We start from the raw sequence: 25312 nt of genomic DNA, 5'->3' as shown, positions 1-25312 counted from the left end.
ACTCACTGAAATTATAAATGTTACCTGTTCATTTTAGACTAAATTCACTATAATAGGGAGTGTTAATATTGTAGCTTATCATATAACAGCAAATATTCATCTGTAGATAATCGTCTCAACATATATTCAGTCTCTTGGACATGATCACATACTTTCCATCAAACATGTAAAAGTAAATGTGATTTTCTGCAAAGCACCTGCATGCTGTAAAATCTTTTGAAATGAATTATTGTATCATCTGTTATTTCAATATCAATCCAAGTTCCTCCACTTTTTCAAAATTAAATAGTTTTGTTAATGTATTAATAAACAACGTCTGTTTTGTGTACAGGTATGACGAATGCTGAAGTGCTACATCAGGTAGAACATGGCTACCGTATGCCCAACCCCCCGGGCTGCCCTAAGCCACTCTACGAGATCATGCTGGAGTGCTGGAGGAAGGAAGAAATGGAACGACCCACATTTGAGACACTACAGTGGAAATTAGAGGAATATTTCGCCAATGAGGGCACCGACTACCGTGAGGCTGGGGCTGTCAGATAGGACAAGGGGGATAACTCTAGTGTCTACCAGTAAACAGGATATAAACACTGCCTTGCTGTCATGAGAAGCTGCTACATGTCTGGCTGTACCAGACTGGACTACCCGGACCTACTGTGGACAGCTACGTCAGATTGACAGCTGTTTTATATGGAGGACTCTAACCATCTTGCTGTCCACAAGTGGTTTTAAATGTTTTACAAAACAAGTATTTTTTTTATTTATTTTAACAAATTGGAGATGTCTTTTTCTCAAGATGGCATGCATAGATGTAACAAAGTATAATTGGATGTATTTACACCCAGAATACCTGGAGACGTACTGTCAAGTGCATTGTTGTGTGGTGGGAGGCTAAAATATGAATGGCCAGTCATTATCTGCCCTGCTTTTCTTGGCATGGTTCAACATTTAATATGTGCCTCTAGAGAAATGGCGCATCAGCTCCAGCCTTCTGTAGGTGGATATATGTGCCTCTAGAGAAATGGCACATCAGCTCCAGACTTCTGTAGGGTGGATATATGTGCCTCTATAGAAATGGCACATCAGCTCCAGCCTTCTGTAGGTGGATATACTTCAATGGTAGATACATGGATACTGGTGACGATCGCAGTGAACAGTACTGAGGTACATATACTTACATTACATGTTGTCACAAAAATTACTTGGATCCAGCTAATATTGGTGTTCAGGATCACATATGAAGAAGGAAAAATTACCATTGAATCTTGTTTCTAAGTCCACAGTTCTTTTGTCGTGTGGATGCCTTGTTGCTTTTAAATGACATTCTACGATTTGATTAGTGTTTGGAAAAAATGTGCTTTGAATCGGTGAAAAAAATATTATAGGTTTAAAGTGTAATTGACTGCACATTCATGTCTTTGATTTCAAACAAGAATGGTCTTAGCTTGGATCTGCATAAATTTCATATGTATTAATTAATTGGTAAAGTTGATGTGTATACATTCAATGAGTTGTGTATTGTATAGACTGTGTACAGTATCTTTGAAGACAGAACACTCATTTTGAATTGTAATGTGTTCTGATTGGTTGGAGGTTAGGTATACCGGTTATTCAAATTTACTAGTCACTGTCTAGAACTAACACAGGATATAACGTAAAACACAAACGCATATTCCTAAGGTCACATTACTTCAGTTGTGAAGAAATGAAATATACCATGTTAATACATTTGTACCCCCAAAATCCAAGTCAAACTTTGGTTTGTCTCTAAACTTGTTAGAATGAAATGATCATATTTCATTTACAAACTTACAGCTGTCACTAAATTATGTTTCCTATTGAAAATATTTTGCATTTATATAATTCACAAATCTGATTGTCTGATGAAATCAAGATTGATTTTTGAATGCATTATCATAAAATAAATTTGGGAATGAGTTTTACATTAACTCTTTTACCACCGTAGACCATAATGGACTCGCCCAGATAAATGTATGGTAGAGTCTACTAAAGTTACTTAGGGGTGAAATGGTTAAATAGTGACTGTTAACTGTTATACATACAGGGTGTAATTCACACTGTAAGGACAATGTGATAGAACTCCCTTTTATATGCCTCCATTGGTTCGTTATCACAAAATGCATTCATACAGTGCTAAATCTTTATATTGATAGAATGGATTGTCAATGCTTTGCCTTTATCATATATACTATCCTACAAGGGTACAATGTACTATCACCCCTACGTCACAATCTACCCACCATTTTGTTACAGTCTTGTTTGGCTACAGATCAAAGCTACATATGAATATATATACGATACAAACATTTATATAGCTGCAGGTTTTGAATTTAAAAGGGGAAATATCACATTGAAACATATATATATCTACAATAAATATTATGTAAGTATTATGATACTTAAGATATGTTAGTTTTATAAATCTCTTGTAACTTTTTCATATTCCTGACAGAAGCAGAACAAGCACTTCTGCTGATATAAATTGAGTTAATTTGGAATTACAAAGTGAACTTCATAATATCAGAATTCAAAATGTTTTGGGTTTTGTTTGGCTGACATTTCACATGGAGAATACATGAATAGAAATCTAGGTACTGGTAGTCACACTTGTATTTAAAATGCAATCATTAATGCTCTTTCTAGTATTCATAATCCATGTTTTTTTGTATAAATTCCTGTTTGGACCAAAGGCTGTATAAGTAATACATGCAGATGTCATGCTTAATACAGATATCAGCCTCCGTACTGTTGTACCAGATGAGTGGACGGAAGTACGCTGTCACATATCCATGGTTACCGTTGGTGTGGTTACTTAGGTGGCACAGTATTGTACATCGTAACACAAGTTTTATATTTGTATTTCTCTTCATACATAATATTGCACACATTTTTATCAACCGTTTTAATAGATTTATATATTTGTGTCTGCTTCAGCTTGGGTGTCACAGTGTTGTAGACTGCTAGATAATGCAATCTACAAAGCTAATCGTGTGTAGACAAAGTCGCCTTTCATATTTGGAACATTCTTGTATGTAAGTCATGTCCCCATGAGCCTTCATTGTCTGGTAAACAGAAACCGTTGTCATAGTGATGTACATACACATAACATGATTTGTCACTAATTCAAAGTTTCATAACATTACTGTAGACAGTTTTCCTGGAACAGATGGTTGTAAACTATGTAAGAATTGGATATGAGAACATGTTTGGTTGTTGCTAAATGTATTAACTGGAAATGAAAGTAAATTTTGTTGAAATACAGTGCTGAGAGGAAAATTAGCTTGTGACAATGTGAGCATAAGGATGCCGGGATAATGTGAGAATGTCGTGATGTGAAATGTCACATGACATCGTGCTAGGCTAAGGGTAATGTAGTTTGATATGGTGATGTGAGAATGTGACTAGATGTCTAATAGTACATGTTGCTAGGTTGATGTGGACATGTTGCTAGGGTGATGTTGACATGTTGCTATATTGATGCTGACATGTTGCCAGGTTGATGCAGACATATCACTATACTGATGTGGGCATATTGCTAGGTTGATGTTGACATGTTGCTAGGGTGATGCAGGTATATTGCTAGGTTGATGTGGACATGTTGCTAGGGTGATGCAGGCATATTGTTAGGTTGATGCAGGCATATTGCTAGGTTGATGTGGACATGTTGCTAGGTTGATGTGGACATGTTGCTAGGTTGATGCAAGCATGTTGCTAGGTTGAAGTGACATGTTACTAGGTTGATGTGGACATGTTGCTAGGTTGATGTGGACATGTTGCTAGGTTGAAGTGACATGTTACTAGGTTGAATTGACATGTTACTAGGTTGAATTGGACATGTTGCTGGGTTGACGTGACATGTTACTAGGTTGATGTGGACATGTTACTAGGTTGAAGTGACATGTTAAGAGGTTGATGTGGACATGTTACTAGGTTGAAGTGACATGTTACTAGGTTGATGTGGACAGGTTACTAGGTTGAAGTGACATGTTACTAGGTTGATGTAGACATGTTACTAGGTTGATGTGGACATGTTGCTGGGCTGATTACTTGTGTTGCTTTGACAATGTGAACATGTCGATTGGTGATGTGGAGATTTTCCAGATCCTAGGATGATGAATTGAAGTGACCAACATATATTTACTCAAATTCAAATGATGATTATATAAGGTGTGTTGTACCAGCCTTAAGTGATGAGTCAACAATATTAAAACATATTACAGTTACAGCTGCTAGCTTGTGGATAATTATAGTACATTTGTACTTGAGACTTTTTTTAAATGTTCATAAATTAATACAGTAATTTCAGATAAAAGTAAAGTTTTGTTCATGACATTGATTCCATAAGATTTCATCTCCAAAAAATATTAAGAATCTTTCTGGTCAATATTACACCGGCTATCCCAGAGTGTGTTAGGATGTTGTGTGTTTGGAGAGTAAGGATGTGTCGGTTGATAAGGTGACTCATATGTGATGATGAGAGTGACAGGGTGATGTGACGAGGGTTACGATGTATGTATATCACAGAGTGACAGGGTGATGTGACGAGGGTTACGATGTATGTATGTATATCACAGAGTGACAATATATGTGCTTTCTTGATTCACAAAGCTGTAATTAACATGTCATTAATGCATTATTCACTTTGGTTTTATTTACTACAATATATTGCAGCAACATCCATTTGCCAACATTTTCATGTCAAATATAGAGGGTGAATCACCATGGTTACCTGTAGCTGACCAATCATTGCTCATAATTTTGGAAGAACTGTGTTTGTTGTCGAGCTTTGACTAAATTCATGTCCATCCTGATGATCGGGTGCTTCACATAAAAAGGAGTGCAATTCTCTGCTGGATTATACTCCTAGTGTAACAGTTCAACTGATTAACAAAATTCATGCATGGATTTTAGGAGTGTAATGTCATGATCTGTTTTAATTATTTTTCAGTACATGTAATTTGATTTTTATGTGAAAAGAGGGACATTTTAAAATGTCAACAGTATCCAGTTTTACTCCTATACAACAGCGCTTCACAGTTATAGATATTTCTTTGCTTCACTTGGTTATTTGCAGGATGTTTTAGAGTAAAGTGGCATTAATAAATACTGTTTATGTAAGAACTAACGGTGAGATTTGTAAAACTGAGACCAAGTAGCTGTTGATTAGAATTTCTCCATTTTGTAGTTCGAATGTTACCTCGTAGAAATTCTCTACTATGATTTTGCCAAAAGGCTGTTTGTGTACATGGTGTCACTGACTTGCTTGTGCAGTGAGGACAATAATACAGGGTCACACATGTAAAATTGTGATAGAGAAATTCTTAACTAAACCAAAATACAAGAACAAAAAAATATAGAAGATTGGAATTTGAACTAATGCATAAGAATCTCCCAAACTTGACAAATGTGTTAAGTACAGTACGGGTATGTAACACTCGATAGAAGTTGACCGTTTGTTGAAATTTTGAAAATTGTTTTTCAGATAAGCATTTTCAATGTGCATGTATACAGTACTACACATATACAAAATATAAAATTATATGCATTCTTGGTGCCCCATTGGTTTCTGTGATTAGAACTACAATTTTATACAAAACTCATCAATGTCGTTATTATATCCAAGGACAGTGTCGTATCTTTGTAGTTTCATACAGTAATTTCTTTATATTTTTATGCATTTGTGATTTCATAGTCATTGTATTCAAATATTACACCCATTTAAAACATGAAATATTGTTTAGCCATTACTTTACAAGGATGGCAAATTCCGCTGTATAGGTTGTATAGGTCAATGGAATTAGATTATCCTGCTAAAATTCGTTATAGTTCTTTAGCATTCTCTGCTCTACCTGGTCGACTGAATTCACTACTCCTTGGTTTATCCTTCAGTTATCAACAATATTTCTGGATGTATTAAATCTGATTTCCTTTTCATCCAGGCTGCTTATTTTTCTCTCGATTTGTTGGAAATGAATGCCAGAACAGATTCTCTTACAAAAAAAAAAAATGACTGACTTGCTAAAGGAGGATATGCCTTGTATGATTTTGGGGAACAGAACACCCTTGGGATAATGTATGTAGGTCATTGGGCGTCAGGAGAGGATTGTGACAGAGGTGTATGACGTCAACACTTCTACTGGTGTGTGTCCAGTAAGGACATATTCCTGATAAACCGCTAGTCACTGTGTTGTAGTAGTCCCATACTTGTGTTGACAACAGATAAATTCATTTGACTCAAATCCTGAAATTTCAAAATAGCTCACATTTGTTGGTGGCTGTAAATAAAAAGGCTTAAAGTGAATGGAGAAAAGATCATGCCTGTACCAAAATATTTGACTTGATGCATTTTTCTCTAATTTGTTTATTTTCTTAGCTTAATTTTTCCACCTCCTACAAGAATGAGATGACACTTTTAGCGCTCGATATCATAATGTTGTTCAAATACTGAAGCTTCTGGGTTCTCCATATGTATAGCTGGAACCAAGAGCATATTGTATGTAGGATACAATATCATGTGTGTGTATTTTCATGCTGAAAGTATGAAGATCTCTGTTCCTGATCATACGACCAAAACTTAGATATGCAAGATTTATGTTAGATGTACAATTAACTTGCACTGTAAAACGAAATTGGAGACATTTGATGCTTTTAATTGTATGAATGTCTATAGGTAATGCAGTTAACATGTATTTGGAGAAGTTTAAAATATGGTACCGTTGTAAAACAAATTATGAATAGAAAGAAGATAGAGGAGATACTCAGTATGTAACAATTCTTTGTTTATTATGAAGGAATAACCTACCGTACCTGGATACTAAATTGTCTGTAAACATGTTAGAATTTGTATCCAGTCATTAATATAAGCATCTCTTAAAAAAGGTTGATATCTATTTTTTGTAAGCTTTTTAGGTGTATGCCAAATGATTACAAATTGGTTTAATATATAATGTTCCAGATATCTGTATACTATTCACATTTATATGGAACAAATTGGTTCCTATGATATACATACAGTGTATATATTGGACATTTGAATTAGCTAAGAGTCTGGAGGAAACGTTTCTGTCAGGAGGCCGAGTGCAATCTATATATGACTACAGAGGTATAACTATAACTATATGTATCCCACATGTATTATTGTACGTCAGAGACTTGTGTGTCCTCCACTTCCTTCTGTCGTTCATGTTGTATTGTCAATATCTTTGTGTGTAACTCACAATCTCTGTCAAGAAATCATCTTACATTAAACTTATAAAAGATTTCCTTGTTCTTGTTTTATTTTAAAACGTATACAACATAACAACCACCCTATCTGGCCTAACTTACGTCTATGTTTTGAAAAGTGTCGCCTCCTCATTTCTCGCATTTGTTCAGCGATTAAAAACTGTCAACTAATCTTGTTTCCATAAAAAAGGGCAGAGTTCATTTTCAACTATGGATCTATCATATTGGTTACCTGTAGAAGAAATGCTCCACAGGATAAACTTTTGTTAATGCTTGAAGAAAATGACAAAAGCACTCGCTTGAAATTGATCTTTTTAGCGCTTTTCACCTGTTCCACGATTTTCTGAATTGCCTCGGGTACAAATTAAGTCAGATATAGTAGTCGAGATAAATTAAGTTCCACTGAATATAACATTCTGTGGTTGTGACCTTGCTGTGCATAGGGTAGTTTACCTTTAAACCATTGTAGTGACCTTGACCTTAACAATACAGACTGCCACACAATATGGAGTTTACTTGAACACTACAAGCCTGTTACCGTTGACCTTGACATTGGTGGAGTGAACTTGAGTGTATACAACATCATTTTGTCATAATACACGTCTTTGAAACTTTGATAAACACTGTTCAGCTATTCAGAAGTGATAGTCGAGACAAATACCATGTGACTTGTCTATTCATTAAAAACATCATATATCTATGAAGATAAGTAGTTCAAAATTTTGTCAAAAAAAATAATAGTCACTTGACCTTTGCCCTGTTGGTTGTGAATCTGACCATGTGTTTGTTGTACAAACAATCTAGTCTTTATAATACACATTAATATGTTTCATTAAACAATGTTTAGTTATTTGAAATTTACAATATAAACGAGTACTGCAGGGCAGAACAATACAGGTCTGTCCCATGCCAAATTGACATACTTAAAATGGTTCTAATGTATTTTTGTATCTAAATGCATTATGGTACATGGAAATATAGGGAGAAGAAACTACAATCGACTGTTTTACTAATATAGTTGATAATTATTTCTTTAATGCGGTGAAAGAAAAAGCAAACTGTAGGTAACAGGAGATGGACAAATGACCTGGGACTCTCCTAACTCTAGACGGACACTCTACTAATTGAGCTGCCTGGTCGCCAGTGATCGACCCAGTCCTTTTTCCAAGTCTTCACCCTACAACTATTTACAACCCATGGCCAGGTTTGGGTATCTCCTAGCCAAGCATACACCAACTGCTTGAAACAATGGTTAGTCACAGGCACCACTGTAACAGGAGGTGAAAAAAAGCATGGCCAGACCGGGGCTTGAACAAAGGACTCTCCGAACTCTAGACGGACGCTCTATCAATTGAGCTATCTGGTTGCCTACGATCGACCCATTCCAGTTCTGCCACACTGTACTTGAATAAAGTGAGCTGAAGGAATATATATATATTTTAAGTCCATAAGGTGCCATAACTTTATAAATTAGTCAGATAATGGTGCTAAATGAACTTGTCTGGAGTATTGAGCAGACATTTCGGCAATTCTATCAAAGGCCACAACTCACGCAGTCATGATACAATAGATTTGGTTATTGAACTTGTCTGTGTTTTCATAGTATTAACCTTCCTATTTAGTTTGAAGTGAATCTATTGAAATTCACTTCCGATATCAAGCAGACACCATGCGTGCTGGCCCATAGGTGGACATGATGCATAAAAACGATCGCAGTGATAAGACATTACCCCCCCCCATAGGATTTTGACCTTTTGGAAGTGTAGTACATGACACAATCTTGTATAATAATCCAATCAAAATCTGAACATGTACATGTATATTTATTCATATAACAGAAATTCCTGATGTAAATGCTACCTTTTTGTAAATCCTTCTTTCTAAAAGCTTTTCATATCCCCAACAAATCGATATTTTGACATGGTTAATAATTTGATGACACATCTGAAACATGCACAATGACTTGTAAATGGATTCTTCTTCTAATAATCTGCATACCACCTCTGGTGTATTGTCTCAGATGACACTCGCCATGTCTTGGTGTAAATGTATAGGGTAAAATATACCTAAATTCAAGATAATCTTTCCAAACTTTATCAATGCATCCCACATATAGATATTCGTGTAAGAATAAACAGCAGTTCTTTATAAGGATACCTTAAATAAACAACAATGAAGACAATGTTTGACTACTGATATGTAAATTTAGACTTTCATCTTGATGCCTCTCTTCACACCAGCCCTGATCCCCGAGATCTCTCCTCCGTACCGGGCCATCTCTGTCCTGGCCTCACGGACCTGAAACAGACAGTAATGTAAGTATTAACATATGTCCCGTATAGAATAAGTTGTACCTCTGTGGAGATTGACACCATTAAATCTAGATTGAACTACATATCAAAGTTTGTATTCAGCATGTCGGGTAAATTTGTCAAAAAATACATTTGTTTACCGAGACTGATATTGTCTTGACAACAGATTTAAATGTCTAAATGGACCATTAGAAAGAAGGTAATTAATTAAATTAATGATAGAATTGTAAAATTAAATTTCAACACGTATCAATAACTGATTCACCCTGTCTGAATGGTCATGTGATATTCACAAGTGTTGATCTGTGTCTTGTTTCACAACTTACCTGTCCTTTCCTCCTGATCTTAGCCTTCCTGTACTTCAGCTTGTTTTTCACACGTGGATTCCTCTGCTCCTTCTTTCTCTTGGGAGTCATGCCCTTGTTCTTAGCAATCTTAAACACAAATCAATCATATAAATGCATGAAAGTTTTTTTTAACTTTTCAACAATGTCTCCTTTTCTTAAATCAATATTAATGTATACAGAACCCATTAAATTGTTGTCGTCGTTATCTAACAGTCAACTTTTCCCAGGTAACTATAATTTAAACTGAATTTGAAAATATTTCTCTGCCAACAACTTTAATAAAACATTTAAAAAATTATTTGAACTGTTCAAAAAGAATATATTATAGTGTTCTTTTCCACAAAACACTTGTTTGATTTAAATTTGTTTGTGATAATTTAGGGAGAGTAATTTATGAAACATGTACCTGAAAAGTGATGGCTCGTTTGCCTTCCTCCTCCTCCTCTCCTTCCTCCATTTCATTGTCTACCTCTGGAGCCTCTTCCCTCTCCTCAGCACCACTGGAACCACACAAATGCAGGATTAAGATTATTTGACTAAGTTTTAGCTTACATTAAAGAAAGGTGGACAGTGTTAACTAAAATTGCTATTTTCCTTAGTTCAAATAATATTTCCTCTCGTATAACATTTGCTCACAATTGTCATCAAATGATTTACTTATCCTAACAAATGTCCTGATCATATACCTGTACACCTGTGCATACCTGTCCATTTCCTCGTTATCCTTGGACCCTGCTCCCTTCATCATCCTGTAGTACTCTAGGGCAGCCTTCTCCTCCTCTGTCTCGTACCTTCCACTCCCAGAATTCTAGGGAAACAAGATCACAATATACAGTTACAGTGCAATAACCAGTGCTGGTATGTAGAGCGTTTACAACTCGGATATCTTGAATGCCATTTATCTTCAGACATTTGTTTGGTTACATGACATTTGATTCTAATATATAATCTAAACCAATTAATTTCAAGATGTCAAAACTTCACCATTTTGTTTATTTGCCGGGTTTAAATATTACACAATGCTCTAACAATCTCAAACAATTTCCCATTTTAATACATAAAAGTTATATACATGTATTAATAATGAGCTTGAAATTTCAGAAAAGAAAGGTTAAGATATTGTTTTAATCATAAACTCATCCCAGGCATTTTGAATTACACATTATCTGAGTGCTTAGACAGGAAAACTCCACCCATGAATCTGGGACATCATCAAAACGGCATCACAATGAGTAATATCACATGTCAGATACCAAAAACTTTTGTGGTGGTGTTATAATTAGTTATTGCACGTAAGGAACAACAAGTTCTGCACCACAACAAACCTTTGCTTTCGGTTCAACATCATCGTCCTCCTCGTCGTCATCGGATTCTGACACCAGCTGACTCAGTTTTTTATTTTCCACTCTCTGTCTGGAGGATTTGACAGATTTACGCCTGTAATACAAGAAATTTAAAGTATGTGAATTCATTATCATTGTTAAATATCAGGCCTTTTTGTTTCTTGGGACAGAATGTATTCAGAAAGCACTAACTTGGTGGTCTGAGCAAAATGTAGGAGGTTTTTAAATTTTACAGAATTACAGCAAATTTTCCAGGTTTGCTCCAGTTTAACACTTCTCTAAAAAACTGTGCATTTACTGGCCTAACTTTTACAGATGTCAACATAAACACAACTTTGTGTATTGTGGGGGTTTTTCAAACTTTTGTGAAATCAATGCATTTCTGATTACTTGATATACCTAGTATATGGTATTATGTTTTCTAGTTTTAATAAAGTACCTGACAAAGCCCTGCTTCTTCTCCTCCCCCGAGGAAAATTCTACTTCCTCTCCTTTCTTCAACCGATCCAAAATGTCTGTCATTTCTTCCTTCAATTGGTTGTCTAATGGCTCCAGCTCCTTCATCAACTGTCGACAGAAAGATAATGGTTAAATAAGCCTGGATAATTAATTTGGGACTTAATAACTGTCAAATGCTTGAATGATAAGAATGTGCATATTTGGTACAACTGTTTGACACTAACATCAATGTCTGGACTATAATATGGGTATGACTGTTGGACTCTGTGCAATGCGTTGACAGTTAATTATTGAACTCCACCAGTAACACTTCAGCAATACTCCTATTTATCAATTTTTCTGTAAATGGACAGGCAAAATTTGACAAGTCAAACCAGAACCATACACAGACCCATCTGAACTCTTTATGGAGATTCTACCTGCTAGGATATTTGGTCTCTGTTGAGCAATTCAGTTCACTTACACATTTACTTATGGTATGTGTTAATGCTTATATACAACTAAATCAAACTTTCTATACAAAACTTAATCATATTGTTCACACATTTAAATTTAAACTGTTCTAACAAAATTGAATAAAACAGTTCACTTAGATAACTGCATCAATCTGCTCATAAATAGCTTTAATCAAATTGTTCTCATTTAACTAAAAAACAAACTGCTCACACAAACTAAATCAAACAGTTAAAAAACAATTTAATCATTCAGTTTTTCATATGGTAACTTACATTGCGGTACTGTACGAGGCGCTTGATCACCGGATGGTTATGAACTGCAATTTGTTTTGATTTCATCATCATGTAGAAACTGATATTGGTACAATAACTGTGGAGAGAGAAAATTAACAGATTAGAACTATTCCTTTTCAGACTCAAACCTCTGTTACTGCTCACTGGAAGTAGGCACAAATGTACTAATTTAACAATATTTATGAAACTATCACACTGTTGTGACAAGTATTGTACTTGTGAAATCAATGAATTTGTGTACACACAGTATGGCTGTTAATCACCTTCAAACACAATACGCTGAATGTATTCTATCATTACTTTTATATAGCTATATAATAATAAGAAAGGCTGAATACCTTTTTGTGTCCAGAGTAATTTCTTTAAGATCTGAATATTTTACTTACATTGATTGTATATTTTATAGACTAATTCAGCCTATAATTATATGTACATAGAACAACCAATCAGTTACAAATTGCTTTGTCCCTTATATATGGATATATACACAAAAATGAAATTTTAAAGAAGAATAGATTACGACAAATTGTTTTATATATTTCTAAATATTAATAAAGCTTACTTTAGGTGAAGTTTGGTTTTAGTCTCCACATAGTCTCCAGCTTTTCCCTGGATCTTTCCCTCTCTCACCAGTCTCAACAGTGGCATAAAGATGTCCCTCACCTCAGTCATCTACACAGGAGTAACATACACAGATTTCAGTATAGAGTCTCAACAGTGACATAAACATGTCCCTCACCTCAGTCATCTACCCAGGAGTAACATACACAGATTATAGTATACAGTCTGAACAGTGACATAAAGATGTCCCTCACCTCAGACATCTACACAGGAGTAACATACACAGATTATAGTATATAGTCTCAACAGTGACATAAAGATGTCCCTCACCTCAGCCATCTACACAGGAGTAACATACACAGATTATAGTATAGTCTCAACAGCGACATAAAGATGTCCCTCACCTCAGTCATCTACCCAGGAGTAACATACACAGATTATAGTGTACAGTCTCAACAGTGACATAAAGATGTCCCTCGCCTCAGTCATCTACACAGGAGTAACATACACAGATTACATTATACAGTCTCAACAGTGACATAAAGATGTCCCTCACCTCGGTCATCTACACAGGAGTAACATACACAGATTACAGTATACAGTCTCAACTGTGACATAAAGATGTCCCTCACCTCAGTCATCTACCCAGGAGTAACATACACAGATTATAGTATACAGTCTCAACAGTGACATAAATATGTCCCTCACCTCAGTCATCTACCCAGGAGTAACATACACAGATTATAGTGTACAGTCTCAACAGTGACATAAAGATGTCCCTCGCCTCAGTCATCTACACAGGAGTAACATACACAGATTATAGTATAGTCTCAACAGTGACATAAAGATGTCCCTCCCCTCAGTCATCTACACAGGAGTAACATACACAGATTATAGTATAGTCTCAACAGCGACATAAAGATGTCCCTCACCTCCGTCATCTACACAGGAGTAACATACACAGATTATAGTATAGTCTCAACAGCGACATAAAGATGTCCCTCACCTCAGTCATCTACCCAGGAGTAACATACACAGATTATAGTGTACAGTCTCAACAGTGACATAAAGATGTCCCTCGCCTCAGTCATCTACCCAGGAGTAACATACACAGATTATAGTGTACAGTCTCAACAGTGACATAAAGATGTCCCTCACCTCAGTCATCTACCCAAGAGTAAAAAAACTTTATACAGTCTCAACAGTGGAATAAGGACATCACTCACTCCTGCTATATATATATATAAGGGTAGCATGCACAGATTACTGAAGTGTCAACAGTGACATGAACATGTCTCTCATCTCTGCCATCTACTGAAGGTTACATACACATACAACTGTCAAACCTTGTAAATCGTGACACTACTGTTCCTGAATAAAACATCAGGGTCATCAAGTCCAGATAAACAATACATTTTCATTGACATATATTTCTTTCTTTAACGCTTTACAAAAATGTCCACTTTATTGAAATCTGTATCGCAGGTGATACTGCATGTAAAGTTTAGAGAATGTCTATGATACTGGAAATATACCAATAACACTTGCATATATATATTCAACAGCAAAATCTTGCCAAAAAATAATCAAACACATCTTTCAAGATTAAAGGTGAAAACAATTTGGATATCTAATTAGGAGATCTCGTCACTGAGTGTTTTCACAGGAAGTACATACCTTGGATTTATAGTCATCAATCAAAGTCAGCATTTCTGGCGACTCCTTCTTCAAAAGCTGTAAAACAAATATTTGATGTAGTGTTTACTGATCAGCTTGATGAAGAAAATGTTCATACACAGAAATATAACCATCTTCCTGTATACTTCAATAGTTCTAATGTACCTTTAATGTATAGTAAATTACATACCTGTAATTTCTCCTTCCTGGACAGCTTTGTCAAGTCTTGTGTGATCTTTTCCTCCTCATTTTCAGCTTCCACAAGCTTCTTTTCCTGTAACAGCAAGAAATACAAACTCCACTTTCTGTCTTTGAATATACATAACAGACGCATTGAATTTAAGGCTCCTATTTAACATGTAGCACCCTTATACTTCAGTATTAAATTATGAATTCTAAACAATTTATAACCAATTATCTGTATGCGTTTATATAATGTACATATAAGTCTGTTATTCCAGAAATTAATGTCATGCTTATAATAAGGGTGTCCAGAGCACCCATTTTAATTTCAGTATTACATTCTTATTTCAAAATAATTCAAAACTCAGTTGTCTTTCTGCATGTCTACATGGGTGTGTTAGTTAGGTTGAGGTCTTCGCACAAGATAAGGTCATACTTATGATGAGAGTGTACACCATTGATGGGCCAGTGAAGGACCTGTTTATAGTACAGTGTACAACCATGTCACACTATTATCACCCTACATACCTTGAACATATCAAGTCCAAAGTCCTGATCATCCAGTTCAGCGTTGATACGTTTCTGTAGAGCTAATGCCTCTTTTTCCTCCAAGGCGGCCGCTCCTTCCTCATCCTCGGACCCAGAGAGGTCTACAAAATAGGTTATAAAGTTATTTTGGTTACTGAATTAAAAAGATAAATCACAATATCAGTGATTTAGATACACCATTAACATGGCATTGAGCTAATGATTCTTGAATTAAATGAGACCTGGTCATCTGTATGTTCATCCTCATCTATGTTAACAATAGATACAGAAAGTGGTTACTTACCAACATTGTCGTCACTGAAATCTGCGTTGTAATAGTCTTGCACCTTCTTGCCGTACGTCGTGTGATCAGGCTCCCCTGTAAGTAACAAAACAAGTGTTTAAATGATTGAATAATGAACCTTAAAAAATATTTTCCAACAAAATAAAGTATATCGAAGATCTATTAATACCATTGGCACACACTGATTACTATTAGATATTACACCTCAACTGTATCTACTCTATTTTCAAAGTAACCTAAATTGGCTATATTCTCATTTTTGCCCCGACTTAACCGGTCCTCTATAAGCCTTGTGTCGGTCTGAAAACAAAACTAATTCCCTCAGCAGTTTCTGTAACACCTTCAAAGAAATGGCAGAGCAAATCTGGTGAGAAGTGAGGTTCTCATGACCCGACGCCTTCTTATTGCTACGTACACAAGACAAGGCATGCATTATTCAAAATATATAAAGAGAGTTTTTGATAAGTTTTATGGAAATTGGGGTTGGACTATTGCTTGACCACGCCTATTTTCCTCCACTTCATCTTAGAAAATATACCTGAACTAAAAACTTGCTATCTCCTTGAAGCCAATTCTTAAACTGTTTCAGCTGGAATGTCACCTGGAATAGATACTGTATCATGTATATGATGATCCACACCACAAACTGATGGACCTGTAGTTACCTTCCTCATCCTGGTCTTCCAGGTCACTGCCCATGTCACTCTTCTTACGGTTCAGTTTTATCCTCCGCAACTGTTTCTTGTAGGCTTTGAGGTCATCATCACTCAAGAGGTCATCATCGCTGTCACCACCAACACCGAGAACCTCACCCTATAACACAGGGACTTAGAAATCAGTAATTATTCCCTAACTTTTAATCTGCGGAACTTAATCCCAAAACACAGGGACCTAGACATCTAACTGTTCCCAAAATCACTACATCACAAAACCGTAGCCCATTGCACAAGGACATTGAACTCTGCCGTAATTCCGTAAATTATAACACCAAGGAAAATCATCCTATAGCACAAGGACTTAGAAGCTTGTAACTCTTCCACAAATGATAACATTAAATATCTTTGCTAGGTTATATAGGCACAAGGGAGTATATGTAACTGTTCTTTAAATTAACATGCCACAGACCCTCGTTCTATTACATTGGAACAAGAAAATGTGTATTTATTGCTTACAACACCATGTGTAACTCCTCCATACAATATTAGATTCATACAGTTCACTACAATACCACTGCAAAAAAGATGCAAGGACTATAATAAACATTTTTGACTGTGAAATGTCAATGACTGCTGCATATCTACCATGTAATGGATTGTCTAAATGTAGACTACAGTACACTCTCTCTCTAAACTAAGCCAGATTTTTTTTTTTATTAAACTAGCCCAATAAATTTCAGACAATGATAATGTATACCATGTAGGTTCTCTACAATCTTGAACTCTCCGCAAATTGGCCAAATTATTTGTGGCCACAGGGGTGTTCGGTTTAGACAGCATGCCCAGTATTATATTTATTGTATGGCACAAATGGATATGTTATCCGTTGATCACCAGGGCAACTGATCATGAAGATGAGAACAAGTAGGACAGTCCTCTGTCAAAAGTTATCTATTTTTAATACCTCGCTCTCCGAGTCCATGTTTTCATCATCCTGCACTCCTTGGTCCAGTAACATCTGAAAATCAACAGCACACATTTTAACACCAGTTAGTGGGTATGGGGTTGGAATATGTCAAATGATGATGAAAAATGGCTAGTTTTTTTAAAAGACAATGTTTCAAGTAAAACTTCAAAACCTATCAATAAATTACTGGTATAATTACCTAAGTATTAAAATACATTGTGGTCTATACTAGCACTTGTCACTCAATCAAACCCACACAAAAATAATCCAATCTAGACGTTTACCTATCAAATTTGACAAGCAATTCCTCATATTTTGTCATTCAGACTGTCAATTTTAAATTACAGCAGACTCTATCACATGGTGACTTGGTCTATCCTCAATAATGAGGTAAAATGCTTCACTGCATATGAATCAGATGTAAAGAAACAACCAGGTAATGTGTTATCATAACATGTTAATTAACTTATCCCTTTTTACCTTTTCTTTTTGCATATGGAATTTGTCAACATCATCGTAGAAGTAGTCATCATCATCTTGGTCTGGCTCAGGATCCTTTTCATAGCGGCGCTCGTCATCAGATCCATACACAGGTTCTACCACCTGCACCCTCCCTTTACCTCTGAAATTATGTTTTAATCCAATATTAAACAGGAAGAAAAAATCACATGGACCACACAAACTAACATACTAAGCCACGTAAGTGGAACTGGGCATTGATATATAGATTGAGTTAACCAGGCTTTAATTTCATAAAGTCATTGATTACCTACTTCTAGCATCCACCTTAGATCCCACCCGCTAATGAGGGAAATGGTGCACTTAAACTTATACTGAATGCTGATCCACCAGTAACCGGTCTTGCACTCTGGTTATCGTTTTGATAGATTGAGGTATTTCACTGAGAATTGGGACAAATGAGCACCGGGTATGCTTTCGTTATCAACGACCCACCAATCCAAAGTCACGGTACGGAAAATGAAAGGGTAAGACAGTTTAAGTCATGAGTTAAGTCGGCCCGCTTCAGTAGACCCTAGTGTCCCCAATGAAAAGATGAAAACAAGCGGACACTCCGGCGGCTGGACAACGAAGAATATGCTCCTACAACATTTCATAAGCAAACCACCCCTGATATTGTTGACAAAACCATTTAAACGTGTCTTTACATTATTACTGTGCTTCATACTTACTTTTTAGGCATACTGATTCTCGGAGAACAGCTGACAGATATCGATGGTGTTTATTTCGCATCCACAAGCACGTTGTACACCATCGGAACACCTCGTACTTTTAGAATTCAGATAGAAGATACCGAAAGGTTAAAAGGTAGCACACCACCATTTTTATATTATCATTACTTGCTTTTTTTGTCGATATTTTAAAGTAGAAATGAACGGAAAATTGACATCAAAGCAAAAAGAGTGAAGTTGTAAAAGACCCATTTGAAAACATATCACATACTTTTGGAGTATGTTGATGCAGAAAATTATTTTTTTACAAGCAAGAGGCCCAGAGGGCCTGTATGAAAAAATGTAAAATACTTTTTGTAACAAGTGAATACATAAATATGTCTTTAATAAAAAGCAAGAGGCCTAGAGGGCATGTATCACTCACTGGATATGTATTCAATCATTGCAAAACATCACTATCAAAAGTAATATTGCTTATAATTCCATATTTTGGGTCATGCAGGCCTCTCAGCATCCAGGGGGAACAGCTATGAAACAATTGAATCCCAGATTCCAAGGTTTCTTTGTAGCAAATTTGGCTAAAATATGATCTAGAGGACCCCCATTTAGTGATCTTTGTTGATATATATGCAGCAATGAATTCCATGGTCCCAAAGGTCAACGTTAAATACTTTCAGTTTATCATCAATATATTATATGTGCATATGATTATATTGCCAGGGCTATGACCAGGCCCCCTATGGAGCTAAGGCTTGTAGCATCTTCATGCCAAGCACGCAGTTATATGATTACACACTACACACTGAGGATCTCAACTGTTCCCAGCTGGGCATGCTCCCCACTCATAGGTTGAACTCCCTTGGGCCTATAGGCTACTCCAGGCCATTTAATGGTACTGAAAGAGTAGGTTTGAAGATGTATCCCCTATTAAACACTACTCCTCTGCCCCAAAGATAGAATTTTGGTTTGGTTTTATTTAGTTTAACAAATCCTATTAACAGCTAAGGTCATTTAAGAATGCAAGAATTATAATTCTACTTTTTGATCCCATCTCTATGCCCCAAATTAATACTTTATTGTTTAGCATCATGCCCTTGGCCTGATCAAAGACAAAATACACTGATTCAATCAGAACTAGCAGTGACTTAAAAGAGTTGAAAGACAGATGACAGACACTGCACCATTGGCATAAACTTCAGGCCAGGTGACATATCTAGAACTTGAAAATTCCATTATTCAGTTGATAAGATCACTGCATAGTAGAGCATAATATATAAAATGTATGTCCAAAAGGTGTTATTGTTGAAATGGAAATACAGGTAACCAGTCACTAAAAAGATTGCTGTATTTGTAAAATATAAACCTTTTAACAATAGCACTTTCAAATTCAATTTCAGAGAATGTCTTTTTCAAATCAGGAGCAAAATGTCATACTTCTGATGCATTCTTGCGGAAAAAAAGATATCAAATGATGTGTAATGAAGTGCTATAAAACTACATTTGCTCTTTATTGCTCCGACAGTGAAAGTGAATGCATCCTTTTATCTGTTTACAAATTTGTTATATAAATTGTCTTCCTTAGCCTCTAAAGATGTTTCTACATTTTAAGTGGATGACAGCTGGACTTTTATTTGAGTAATAGAACTAAATGCAGGAGTCTAACCAGTTGTTGCATGGACGAACGGACATACAAATCAATTGTGGTAAATAGAAACACTATTTTGGTGGGGCCAGCTCTGATTTTTTTCTATTGTGGTAAAAAGAAACACTATTTTGGTGGGGCCAGCTCTAATATACATTGTTGTATATAAACAGCTGCTTGCGATCCAGTGAAATAGATAATATAATTTATTGAAGGTACTTCACAACGATTCTCTGTAATTGACTCATTTGCCTCCTGTTCACACAAATAGGTTACGTGTATTGCAATCATCAGTTGTATTAGAATGTTTGAGGTAACACATCACTGACAAATTCTGCATTTTAAAAATGTCTAAGTATGCTTTCTAACATATCTAAAGGGTTTCCTTGGTTGATAACGTAAATTATAGCATCACCCTATGAATCAACACGTAGTGTAAGCCATCACATTGTATCAGGATTGGTAACATATACCATCAGGCTGCACTGTAACAGGCTATTTTCTAATTAATTACATTTCAATAATTTTTAATACATTAACTTTCTCACGTTAACAAACAGAAGTACAAACATAAGAAAGCTTCAGATTGATAAACAGTGCAAGATGCCATCATTTTCAAGATCCATATCTAGCAAAGAAAATAGCACAATGTACAAAATTTACTCTCATATTAAAACATTTATTTCATAATTTTGATATTTCCATGTACATGTATTGATACATTGAACAGAACTTTAAGAGAACTGTTTAAAATATAACTACCTTCCATGAATAAACATGTAGTATGGAGAGAAGCCCAATAATCAAATCTTTTGTATTTCTTAGATAATCCAAGTTTAGGAAAGAACACATTTATTGAAATAAAACACTTTGACATTTTCTGTTTTACTAAAATTATATATAAAAGTCAATTCATCTTGTGAAAAATCATCCTGTAAGTTTTACTGTCAATTCACAAGTTTCATCAGAAAAATGACATTTCAAAATATTTATGGAAAACATTTTTTCACTTTGTCACTGGTAAGATGTCACCTGTCATATGGTTTGCCTATTCATCATCTGCCATAGTTTTTCTGTCACCTACAAGCCTCATGACAGCATGGTCTGCATGTGACCTATACACAATTTCAACAGCCAGGTGATAATATGTCTTAATTTCACTAGCACAACATGATAATGTAAACATTATTGGTACAGAATCCATATGTATGCAGTTCCATTGGTATACAGTCTCAGGTGTATGCTGGTCCACAACTGTACATGTCACAATGATTTTGGGTCCAAACACAGGTCACTTGGTCCAACTCACTTTAGGAATATCAAAATGTTCCGTCATTGCATCCAAATGACTGTTGAATAACTGGAAAACAGACAAGAACAGTTTAATGATTGCCGTCTACATCATATCTAGACTACACATAAGATTTAGCACTAATAGAAACACAGAAATATTCATAGCACTATAAAAAACAAGAGGCTCATGGGCCTTAACGGTCACCTGAGTCTATAGTATTTATTTTTGTTGTTGAAATATGTACCAATTTGAGTAAAAAATAGTATAATGTTAACTTAACTTTGTCAGGACCATGAGCTGATCATTCCTAGACCAATTTTAAGTGAGATCGGCCTATTAGAACTTAGTAGCAAAATAGCAGCCATGGCAGCCAAATTGTATTTCTGATTGACCCGAAAAATAACAACACTTTGTCAGGACCATGATTCGATCATTCCTACAAAGTTTCAGTTCAATCGGCCAAGTAGATCTTTACTTTAAGTTTGAAATAGTTTACCAAAATGGCAGCCGTGGTGGCCATATTGGATTTCTGATCGACCCGAAAAATAACAACACTTTGTCAGGACCATGAGTCAATCATTCCTACAAAGTTTCAGTTCAATCGGCCTAGCAGAACTTGACTTTAAGTTTGAAATATGTTTTCAAAATGGTGGCCGTGGCGGCCATATTGGATTTATGATTGACCTGAAAAATAACAACACTTTGTCAGGACCATGAGTCGATCATTCCTACAAACTTTAAGTTCAATCGGTCCAGCAGAACTTGACTTTAAGTTTGAAATAGGTTTTCAAAATGGCGGCCGTGGTGGCCATATTGGATTTCTGATCGACCCAAAAAATAACAACACTTTGTCAGGACCATGAGGCGATCATTCCTACCAACTTTCAGTTCAATCGGTCCAGCAGAACTTGACTTTAAGTTTGAAATAGGTTTTCAAAATGGTGGCTGTGGCGGCCATATTGGATTTCTGATCGACCCGAAAAATAACAACACTTTGTCAGGACCATGAGACGATCATTCCTACCAACTTTCAGTTCAATCGGCCCAGCAGAACTTGACTTTAAGTTTGAAATGTAAAATGTTAACGGACGACGGACGACGACGGACGAAAACGGATAGCAATAGGTCACTTGAGCTAAAGCTCAGGTGACCTAAAAATGTTATTTTAACAGATGATATGCATGTTTGTCATGTTTTATATTATTAGATAATGTGAAGTGTTACATAATAGTGTAATTACCTCATTCAGAAAGTATTGCTCATTCCATCCATCATATATGGTTTTGTTGATTAATTTTTCTGTGTGTCTTTCAGCAAATTTTATTGATAAAAGATTAATTGTTTGAACAACAGACATTGCCTTTATAAATTTTCAGTAATGAGGTCATCACTTGATATTATCATCGCCATTTATTTTTCTAAAATGTTGTTAAACCAATTTCTGACATTGCTGGAATTTTTTGTGTTCAAAACTTAGATTTTTTAACAACAATATACTTTACTTGAATACTGTGAGTGAAAAAAAGGTATATTGTGTTATATAGTGGTGTTGTTAGAATTCAAGAAAGTGCTGGTTGAATGTTTAGATACACAACTATACACACCTGTGTGTGTCAAACTTACCATGATACGTTCCTTGTGAGTTTTACTGGCTTTATCTATGATGAGCTCTGCTTCCTAAAATAAGAATGAAAATTATTTTACCATTTTTTAAAATTAATATATATCATAAAATTCACCAACATAATTTTGTTAGTAGGTTATATTATGAAAGGCAAAGGAAGGTAGTAAACAATGAACAGAAATAACTATACCAAAATAAACTTACAAAATTGTAAAACAAAGGGATTGATGACATACATCATAATTCACAGGCTGCTCTCCTTCATCTTTTACAGGGTGCTTTGCATGCAGACGACTCATTTATGACAATATTTAGGATTTTACACATTTGGTCAAGTCTTCAGTAAAGCAGTCAGGTAATGCTGAGCTGTTTGACTGATCCCAATGGAAACATCCATTTTAACCGCAGAGATTTGGGACACCATATCTGTTTGTGATAAGTAAACTTCAGTTATCTAAAACTGTAAATAAAAATATAAAGGTAGGCAAATTTACCCTTTTTTCTCTTGCTCCATCAAATGCTTTTTCTGCTTTTGTCCGTTTATCTACCGGCTTTGTCTTCTTTCCATCTTCCTCTGAAGACTTTGTGTTAGAGACCTGTTCATACATTTTCATAGCTTCCCTTTCTTTGTCCTTCTTTTTCTTTTTCCTAGAAATTATTGATAGCAAAATATTACTGTGAACAAAACTACATGTATCGCATGTAAAATAAAATCTATTTAAATTACCTGGTAATTGAAATATAATTTTTAATCATGTTTTTTCTCCAATACATTTCCATTATGTATTGGTATACCAAAGGAAAATCACAAAATTTACAGTATGGTCTACGAAATCTAATGGACAGGCATCATATAATACTAATTGGGTGCACATGTCCAACAAAGTGACAAAAACCATTTTGAAAGAAAATTAATTAACACAGAATCCAATGATGAAATGATGTTACAGGAAAGACCTTTGGCATGTCACTGTTTAATATGTATGGTCAGCTGGTATATCTGACTATGTTATTTTGGACATGTAAACAACTTTTTAGTTGTGTACTCATAACTCTACTATTTATTGGTAATTTCTGTCTCAGGAACTAGTCACATAACACTACTGTTGATGTGGTTTGATATATTACAGTATGCAAATTAAACACAGGTGCTGGACACACAATCCTGTTTGCCCCGTGTCATTATGCACTAGGTTGTTTCGCCCTTAAATAGTTATATGGTTAAACTTTTCAAGCCAGTTTAGTTGTGTATGGCTAAAATTGCAGCCTCCTTTGAATTTTCCTAAATTTTTCTTAGTCATTTTTGTCATTACACTCTTATGATTCGTACATGGTCGACCATAGTACTAACATATAAAAAAAATGTGTCGTCATTGCTACATTATTGCAGCTAGGAGGTCGACCATATCAGATCATCTGCACGTAAAATCCATCTGAAATAGATTCTGTCAACACTATATTGTTACGTAAGGGTTTTAAAGTTACATTTTGAATGATATCCAAGTCATAACTCGAAAATGTTTATTTACAATAGAGGGCGAAACATTATTGGGCAAACTGGATTTAGGGCGAAGCGACATGTAGTGCAAACAGGATTTAGGACGAAACAACCCAGATTTGACACACTGATATATACAATACTGTTAATGTTAACCCTTTCAACCCTAGGTAACTTAAGTAGACTTTACCATACATTGATCTGGATTAGTCCATTATGGTCTACATTGTTAAATGGGTTACCTCTGGTCAGTGAGTGTGTATGCAAATTGCCTGTTATCATGAATATGGTTAACAACCAAATCCAAGTCACACATAAAACATATAAATCTAGACACTCTAAAAAAATTGATAAATTTCATTTGGTATTGTTCTATCAAAATAAAACATCTGTGAAGGGAATGATTACAGATTGTTTACTGCTGTCCCCTATGCCTGGAGTCGCACAACGGTCCGCCTAAATACTAAGTCATAAAATTAATAAATAACTAAACCTCACTTATTAATTTTCTTATCCGATACGCCTTTTAGGTTCAGAGAACTTCTAGATACCGAATCGTACTCAGACATCGTCGGTCGCAAAAAATATAAACAGGAAGTAGTGAATGAGTGCGCCCCCTAGTGGAGTGGATGATTTACGATAGGGAGCATCCAGTAATTATTTTGATATACATTATTAATTTGTCGTTTCAAAACATTCTTTCCTCTTCAGGGGTTTATGCTTTATTAGTTTT

At 35.4% G+C, this 25312-nt stretch overlaps 3 protein-coding genes across 7 annotated transcripts in view; 1 reads left to right on the top strand and 2 right to left on the bottom strand.

Annotated features, from left to right (window-relative positions):
* The window catches only part of LOC110463305 (tyrosine-protein kinase Src42A-like), a 41470-nt gene extending 34189 nt beyond the window's left edge, over nt 1-7281 (top strand). Inside the window, exons 8-9 of one of the 5 annotated variants that reach the window (XR_002464374.1) lie at nt 332-3604; nt 3758-7281. Coding sequence is in view for 1 of the 5 variants with exons in the window: in XM_021517804.1 (XP_021373479.1) it covers nt 332-543 (212 nt within the window). In the remaining 4 variants the exon portion in view is untranslated. Of the gene's footprint in view, nt 1-331 lie in introns of all 5 variants that reach the window. The other 4 variants (XR_002464373.1, XR_002464372.1, XR_002464371.1 and 1 more) reach the window with 4 other exon arrangements.
* LOC110463306 (something about silencing protein 10-like) lies at nt 7168-18609 on the bottom strand. The gene is made up of 16 exons (XM_021517805.1): nt 18522-18609; nt 17812-17953; nt 17329-17382; nt 16374-16521; nt 15709-15783; nt 15405-15526; nt 14884-14967; nt 14694-14750; nt 13018-13127; nt 12435-12531; nt 11687-11814; nt 11230-11341; nt 10609-10712; nt 10311-10404; nt 9884-9991; nt 7168-9543 (listed from the first exon to the last, which is right to left on the bottom strand). Exons 1-16 carry the CDS (start codon nt 18530-18532, stop codon nt 9451-9453), a joined length of 1539 nt encoding a protein of 512 aa, XP_021373480.1. The 5' UTR covers nt 18533-18609; the 3' UTR covers nt 7168-9450.
* Nucleotides 18610-20801: 2192 nt separating this feature from the next.
* On the bottom strand, nt 20802-25182 carry LOC110463310 (protein FAM32A-like). The gene is made up of 4 exons (XM_021517814.1): nt 25078-25182; nt 23576-23729; nt 23081-23134; nt 20802-21523 (listed from the first exon to the last, which is right to left on the bottom strand). The coding sequence occupies exons 1-4, from the start codon at nt 25146-25148 to the stop codon at nt 21455-21457; spliced, it is 348 nt and encodes a 115-aa protein (XP_021373489.1). The 5' UTR covers nt 25149-25182; the 3' UTR covers nt 20802-21454.
* Between the last annotated feature and the right edge of the window lie 130 nt (nt 25183-25312).

Source organism: Mizuhopecten yessoensis, unplaced genomic scaffold (assembly GCF_002113885.1).
Source record: "Mizuhopecten yessoensis strain PY_sf001 unplaced genomic scaffold, ASM211388v2 scaffold10885, whole genome shotgun sequence".
NCBI lineage: Eukaryota > Metazoa > Mollusca > Bivalvia > Pectinida > Pectinidae > Mizuhopecten > Mizuhopecten yessoensis.
This window is presented reverse-complemented; position numbering and strand designations above follow the sequence as displayed.